Source organism: Enhydra lutris, unplaced genomic scaffold, assembly GCF_002288905.1.
Source record: "Enhydra lutris kenyoni isolate GAN:26980312 unplaced genomic scaffold, ASM228890v2 scaffoldscaffold7, whole genome shotgun sequence".
Lineage (NCBI taxonomy): Eukaryota > Metazoa > Chordata > Mammalia > Carnivora > Mustelidae > Enhydra > Enhydra lutris.
Window position 1 is genome coordinate 41,124,661 of NW_019154091.1, and position 7,946 is coordinate 41,132,606.

The 7,946-nt window shown below is 39.5% G+C and overlaps 1 protein-coding gene across 1 annotated transcript; it reads right to left on the reverse strand.

Moving 5' to 3' along the window:
* Positions 1 to 2,155: 2,155 nt before the first annotated feature.
* LOC111142097 (matrix Gla protein) lies at positions 2,156 to 5,498 on the reverse strand. The gene is made up of 4 exons (XM_022495048.1): positions 5,360 to 5,498; positions 3,901 to 3,933; positions 2,981 to 3,056; positions 2,156 to 2,536 (listed from the first exon to the last, which is right to left on the reverse strand). The coding sequence occupies exons 1-4, from the start codon at positions 5,418 to 5,420 to the stop codon at positions 2,395 to 2,397; spliced, it is 312 nt and encodes a 103-aa protein (XP_022350756.1). The 5' UTR covers positions 5,421 to 5,498; the 3' UTR covers positions 2,156 to 2,394.
* Between the last annotated feature and the right edge of the window lie 2,448 nt (positions 5,499 to 7,946).

A 7,946-nucleotide genomic window follows, 5' to 3' on the forward strand; every position in this document is an offset into this window, starting at 1 on the left:
CCTTATGGACAAGAAAAATGAGGAAAACCACACAAAGATACATCATAATCACTTTGGCTAAAACCAATGGTAAAGAGAAAAACCTCAGAAGCTGCAAGACATAGAAGACACAGTAGAAGATACAAAAGAATAAAGGTAAGAATGACAACAGATTTATAGCAAGAACAATGAGAACCATAAGACAGTGGAACATCTTAAAATAATTAAAAAAACCTGGCAACATAGGATTTGCTATGGAGTGAAGACATATTTCAAATATGAAGGCAAAATTTCAAAATTGAAAGAATCCAGCAGACCAGAATTGCAAGTAATATTAAAGGAAGTCCTTCGGGCAGAAGGAAAATGAGACCAGATGGAAATCTGGATGCATACAGAAGAAGGAGGAGCTGTGAAAATGGAAACTACATGAGTAAATACATGAGATTTCTTTTTTTGTATTATCTAAACATTTTAAAAAATAACTGACTGTTTAAAGCAAAAGCAAAAACATACAATAAGATCTTAACGTATGTAAAGGCAAGAAAATAATTGCCATTTACATATACATTAAGCCATTTACATATAGTGAGATTTCTGTGGTAGGTTTAAGTCTATCATCTTGCCATTTGTTTTCAATTTTTGTTCCCCTTACCCTCTATTTTTGCTTTCTTCTGTAATTCTCAACACTGATGTAAATGAGGATGAGTTTGATAATTGCCCCAGCTTCTTGGAAAGTTTTCAGCCATAGGACAAACAGTAGAACTCAGCAGAGCCTCTTGGCTTTCCTAAACTGAGGAGACAGAGCTGGGAGTCCAGAGAGGTGGCTGGTGATCACAAAGAAGAGTACCAGAGAGGAGAGAGATGCACACAAGGGAGAACTCTAGAGATCTGTAGAGAATTGCGCTCAAGTCATAAACTGGGAACCATCAGCTGCCATTGTATCTGGTGGTCAGGGGAATAATATCTCAGACTGAGTAACACACCACTGCATTTACTACAATGTCATTAGGAAGTTACTTCTCTGAATCTCAATTTACCATCTAATAAATATTACCCATCTTCTAGGTGGTTGTAAGACCCAATAAATTATCACATGCAAAATAGCTTAGAAAATGCTAAAATGCTCATCATCATATTACTATGATGATGGTTTAAATTATATAACACACATTATTGTATGAATGTAACAGTTTCAAAATTGGGTGATCACTCCCTTGCATGACTAGTCAATCTGTTTTTATCCATCTTTCATTGAAAACCCTTGTGAACAGAACATATTACTAAGCCTGTAGAGAAGAAAAGAAATTGCAGTTTCTTCCCTTAATGTTAGCCAAGGAGATATGCATAAAAAGAAACTTTAATCAAAATATGAATTGAATAATATTATTGTACTTGACTCTACATATATTGTTGAAAGATTAGACACTGGTTTGAGTAGTGTGATAGGAGGTGGGTGGATTTAATCATTACTGATTTCATAAAGTACTTGAGTTTTGAGCTGAATTTTGAAGGATTAGAAAGATTATCCACTAAGGAGATGGAGTCAGTGGGCCTACCAAAAGGAATGGATGTAAAAGTTGGACATGGATGGGTTCTCATGGCAGGAAGAGCAAAGTCTAAAGTGGGATTGAGAAGTCCTGGGCTCTGTCTTGAACTACCAAGCAGGAGACTCTGGAGCCTCATTTCTTCATTGGCAAACCAAGCTTGAGGGAATGATAGCATTTTGCCTGGTTCCCAAATTCCAGGACTGAATTGTTTAAAAAATCTCTGGTGATTGTGAAAGTGACATATTCTTGGCCCAAGTGAGTTAAAACTGTGACATCTTAGGAAATGATAACTCTCAAGACATTATGATGAGAGTGATGAGCCAGGATAAAGCTTGGAATCCACACGAGGGAATTAGGGCCATTTAAAGTTTGGGAGCAGGAAAATCATATGATTAATCACCTATGAGGTTTGAAAACCCTAGAAAACATATAACAGGAGGCATTCACTGATCCCAAGGTAGAGTCTAGACATATTATGGCTGAATGTCTTCTAAGTTTCATTCTTGCTATGTAGATATGTTTTTAATGAGCACTAGAATATGATTAACAGAATTTCCTATTCTGGGTTAGATGGATCATGGTTTAAATATCTTAGCACTTTTTTTCCAGAAGAAATCAGACTCACAAAATGAAAGTATCCAACCAACAGTTTATTACATAATAATCACACATCTTAACTCCCTCTTGACCTTTCACAACATTGCACTTACACTGTGTATCAGCCTGGGATCAGGAAGGAGAGCAGCAGCCAGACAAGAACATTTAAGAAGTAAGCAATTCTTATGTTTTTATGTAGTTCGATGATGCTACTGCAAAGGAATACAAAACCAGACACCAGGCTCTGGAAAGAAAGAGACTTTTTCTAATCTCATTTGCTTCCTCGGCGCCGCCGGAAATAGTGATTGTAGGCAGCGTCGTATCCATAAACCAGGGCAAAGCGTTCGCAAAGCTTGAAGTCATCACAGGCTTCCCGATTGATCTCATAGGCAGGCTTGGTGCGTTCTCTGATCCTAGAATGTTGGTGGTGGGGGGGTAAAGAGGCCCAAAATGAGAAGCATAGAGTGGGGAGAGGGGGGAAGAAAGGGAAAAGAGGGGGAAGAAAGAATAAGAAAATATAGGAGAGAGATCCCATTCATCCCCCAATATTAGAGACACTTAATAGGGGGAAAGGTGGAACAGGGTTTTTTTTTTTTTTGTTTTTTTTTTTAAGTGAAAACAGAAATTTTCTTTTTGTCCTCCTTTTCTCTTCTCCTTTTCTCAGTTTTCTGGGTCTTTCACAAATTAGTCTTCCTGAAATTCAGTTATTTTCTATACACTGTTTTTAATTCTTTGATTTGGGGATGCAATTAGAAATGATACACATGATTAAAAAAATGGAATGTTTCTCATTCCATTCAGATCAGGGTGGCTACATTGGGTAAAATTACCTCCCCTCATCAAGTTTTGTTACTCACCTCTCTTGGGCTTTAGCTCTCCATCTCTGTTGCTGGGACATAAAAGTATTAGCATTTCTCCTGTTAATGAAGGGATCTTCAAAGAAAAAAGAAATAATTTCAGTTTCAGAGAAGCAGTAGTTGGAGATATTTCCATGAATATTCCCTGACATAAATACATTTGAAAACTCATTAACTCATACATTTCATGTAACTAGCTATCTTATGAAACTCAGAGGGAAAGGTAAAGCAGATTTTATAAACTACCTAATCAAAAGAAATCAGTATATTTTTTTTAGAGGTTTGTTACATAGGCCACAGTTATTTTTATTTGTTTATTTCACCTTTGGGCAATTGCTTTGCCTTTCTCAATTTGGTATTCCTAGTCGTGTGTTTTTAATTCCTGTGAGGAGAAATTCTCTCTGTCCTGAGGACTTGTGAAGCATAATTTTAGATCACTAGAAATGGACAGTGTAAATATTATGAAAATAATGAACAAACTGGAAATGAGGGTGATATATTCCTTCTTCTTGTACTCAGTCTTTGTTAAGACTAGATACTCAATGGCATTCAACATAATGCTGACAACTGTGGTTTCCCAGCTGACTAGGCCTCTAATTCCATACTTCGCCATACTTCACCATTTGTCATTACTCCTTGTTTTCCATCTGTGTAGCTGATGTGGTGCCAGCTTAAAATTTCCAAATGCCTCCAACTCTGCTGAATGCAGTTTCAAGGCCATATCACACTATTTCAAGCCTAAACCATTGTGCATCTGGTGATTTTTATAGTTGTTAGATTCTTAAATTTAGTTTTCCAAAAGAGGCCCTCTTTCCCTTCCCTATATGACCTCCATATATTATCATTTTGTCTACTTAAGAATAGGAAGAGAGATTCATTAAAACATGAGATTTAAATAAGGAAGTCAAATGTTCACTTACTAATTTCATAGGATTCCATGCTTTCATGAGATTCTGGAATTTAAAAAAAGTTTCCATTGATTATTATTTATCACACATGACAATGGTCTAAATTGAAGGACGGAAGGAGAGAAAAGAGTCAAAAATATGTAAAGAATATAGTGAGCAGTGTGATTATTACAAATTTCAGGCATTTAGGATTGAGGAGTTGTTTCTCTAGCTCTGTCCTTGGTGTAGAGATCTCTACACATCAGTTTTTTCTGATGAGGAAGGAGCCAGTGGTTACAGTCTTGGCTATAAGTTCCCAAGGGCTGTGAGGTCTTCAGGCTAGTGAAATAAGCTGATTTATGTGCTACACACAGATTTCCAGAGAGGCTTCTTCTCTGATTCATTTGGAACCTGTCCAAGAGCAGGGTTGAGAAGGACAAAGGGGTCCAGAAAATAGCCCAGGTCCTCCAGGCAGTGTGGGGATATGGTCAACCAGGATCTACCAAGATAGGTTTCTAAGAGGTTCTGAAAGCCTCTTAAGAACCTGTGTGAACTTGGCAGTCACAGAAAACTGGTTCCAGGTGACATCTCCCACCGGGCTGAAGCCAGTTCAGAGGAAAAGCTGAGCTGATGCCAAAGCAGAAGTTTTCTTCTTTCTACCACTTTTCTGTGCACAGTAGGTAAATTTGGCAATAAGGGTTTATATTTGTAAGCAAGTGATTTTGTTTGAAAAACCAAAGAGGAGATGAAGAGATCAAATCCTCTGATACAGAAACCATGTGAATAATTTCAAGAGTCAGAAGAAAAGTACAAGTGGTTGTTAATATAATTGAGGTTCAAGGACATCTAAATATCTGGATAATTGAAGCATAAGATGGATTGAAAATAATCTTACTTCAGATTCTCTTTCATAAGTTTTGAATAGACACAGGTATAGTTAGCAGCATAGAGAAACCAGATGGAATTTATCTTTTGACAATTGGAATTATACACCCATTTTTCTCTGAGATTCTTTAAATGTAGAACTCCGTTTTTAAATTAATTCACTGAAAAAATGTAGGAAGTTCATGAGATTGTTCTGTCCCTGCATAAGGCTAAACTTAACATTTCATGTGATAACTGGTTTTCTTAAAGGTGAGTGATTTAACTAATACGTTTAACCAACTGTTATCAAAGTATAAATAAACATCCCTAAAAATGAGAGCTTGGCAGCTGGGAATTTGATATCTTTCTGAAACAGCAAAATTTCTAGGTGTATAGTGACTTACCATAGACAGGACATGCTTGTTAAGTCTGGAAATTTCAGATGTAAAGAAGATTTGATGGGACAAATCAGTGTCCATAGGGCTTAGGAAATGTTAGATTGATGGTACTTTAAGATTCTATTAGAGAAAGGGGGAAGAAGAGGAGGAGGGAAGGGGAAAAATAAAATAAATTGAAATCAGAGGCAGAAAAGAAAAACCAGAAAAGTGGCAGAAGAAAGTTTTCTCACCATAGCACAGAGCTGCCACGGCCAAGGCAGCCAGGATGGAGAGAAGGAGCAGGCTCTTCATGGTCTCTCCGTGTCCCGTGGGTTGGTCTCACTGGCTTGTGCAGCAGTAGACAGAAGAGAGCTTCTGCGGGCTGTTAGTGAAAGGCTGTGGAGTTTTTATAAGAACTAGAGCAGCTGAAAGGGGAGGAACCAGTGGGAGGGGGCCAGAGAAGGTGGAGACTGGTTGGCCCTAAACTAGCACTGGGACTTTTCCCAAATCCTCATTCCTTCCAGATATTATCTGCTCTGGGTGGGCAGTTTTCCCTCAGTCCTTGGCCAGACTGTGCTACAGCAGGACGCTGCCCTGCTACGGACGTTGTGGCCGCCCTGATTTTGGGGCCAGACCTGGGCAAAGGTCCACGGAGAAGGGAGTTGCCACAAACACGTGTTTGCCTTTCTAATTCCTTCTCCGATCCACTTTCCTGGCCCTGACTGCATGTCTGGGGTGCAGACAGAGCTGTAGTGTTCTGCTGGCTCCCCTGATGGATGGATGAAAGGTTCTGAGGGCAAAGGACTTCCCTTCATAAACTGGTTCTAATGTAAACTTATTTTCCCAGTAGGGTTGAACTATCAATCCTAGACCAATTGCACATGTGCCTGGTGATAGACAACTTTTGCATTTTTGCTAGTGCTCAGCAGGGCAGAGATGCCCAGTGATGCCATGAGTTGTGTTTCCTCAACTGGCTCCAACGTAACTTGTCCATCCAGTTTTGTGTCTTGAGTCCAATCCTGTGCCTCACGGCTCTCTTAGGCTGGATACCACTCATCTAAGGGCAGCAAAGACAAGAGGGTGCCCACCTCTCATTTTCTGAAGACATTGTCCTGATAATGATCTAATCCAATATGCTCTTAGCAAGTGACACATGAGAGGCAAGGAACTGTGCTAGGTGCTGTGGGAGATCTAGAGACAAACAAGACACGTCCCTAAGGAGGTAAGTAATAGCAACTTACTATATTCATTTTGTGCTTTAGCTGTCATGTGTCCTCCAACATAGATTTTCACAAACGTATGCTTCCATTATGCCATTATACTTTCAGTGGCAGAAGTGCTATGTCTTTTCTTGCAGGAGGAGGATTGTAATATGGTGCCTCTGGCTATGTTGTAGACAGAGTTTTTTTTTTTTTTTTCCTTCTTGGACAATCAGAAAAACTTTTCTATTAAGATGTGTCTCGGCTATCTGTTACCCAAGAGTCCTGTTGGAAGACAGATTTGAGTCACAGAGAAGCAGATTGTAGGTGAGCTGGAGCTACAGGACCTGTCACTTGGCTGGAACAGCAAAAGAGTTGGCATGGGAGTGGTCGGTATAGTTTTCAATAATTTATTTCAAAGAGCAGTACTGGACAACCAGGTAAAGCTACATGCCTCATTCTTTTTGTTTTTTGGGGATGCACTTTCCCTCCCAGCCTCCACCTTCTGAAGAGCTTTTATAAATACTAAAGGATTCCCTGTTAAAGGAAATAGGTTGGAATCCTTGTACTCTGCAGGAATCACGAGTTGTGAAGGACCAATAAAATTCAGGGTTTCCCCCCAGATTTTTTCACATTAAGAGGTAGATTCTTTGTGATAAAACCTTAAGGAGGACCTCAAAGAGAAGACAACATATGTTCAACCCTGATAAATTCATCCATTGTGATTTCTAGTCACAAGATTGGTGGTTGTCTCCCTCTTTAAATTACAAACTTGGTCTCGGGATTGGCTTCAGTGCCCTTTTTCCAAGATAAATCATCCAAATCATTATATTTGCAAAAGACAGTTTACTACACTGCCTTTAGAACATTTACTACATCGCTTGTTTTGGGAAAAAAAGGCTAACTGTGGCTTGTTCATGTAGCATTTTGTATCCACTCAACTCAGTTACTAACCCCCAATTTATAGGAGATGAAGCAAGTTTGGTTTCAGTGTCTCATCCCTAAAATGAGTAGGATACTCCACCCAGCCCACCCCCCGCCCCGCCCATCTCCGGAATTAGAGAAGTCTCTCTTTTCCAGCTACAAATATGCGCTTTGAGATGTACGTTAGCTTGGTCTTTTCTGGCCAGATTCTGTATGCCTCCTCCACTCCCAGGTTCAAATGGCAGCTATGCTGTGTCTGCCGTCTGACATTACCGTTGTTTATTCTTACACTCTCTGAATCCAAGCATGAAAATCTTACACTTCTCTTTCCAACCTAAGCTCCACCTTTCATCACAAGTTGTTTTCATCACTGCTTCCACTGGCTTTCCTAAAGTTTTATTTGTTTATTTAAAAATATTTTCTTTATTTATTTGAGATATATATAGAGAGAGGCAGAGACAGCAGGAGCAGGGTAGGGCAGTGACAGGCAGAGGCAGAGAGAGAAGCAGACTCCCTGCTGAGCAGGAAGTCAGATGACATGGGGATCATGACCTGAGCTGAAGGCAGATGCTTAAATGACGGAGCCACCCAGGTGCCCCTTTCCTAAACTTCTAAGCATGTTTCCTTATCATCTTGCCTTTTGCAAGGCTAACACTTTCTGTTGGAAACTGCCTCACTTTCACCACTCATCTTCCCCTTCCACTGTTTTCCATTG

What these genes read in the sequence shown, in the direction of transcription:
- LOC111142097 (XM_022495048.1), bottom strand. Translation starts at nt 5,420, where the DNA reads ATGAAGAGCCTGCTCCTTCTCTCCATCCTGGCTGCCTTGGCCGTGGCA. An exon ending in CGTGGCAGCTCTGTGCTATG is followed by an intron (nt 3,934 to 5,359) that starts GTGAGAAAACTT and finishes TTTAAATTCCAG; the next exon opens with AATCTCATGAAAGCATGGAA. An exon ending in CATGGAATCCTATGAAATTA is followed by an intron (nt 3,057 to 3,900) that starts GTAAGTGAACAT and finishes TTTTCTTTGAAG; the next exon opens with ATCCCTTCATTAACAGGAGA.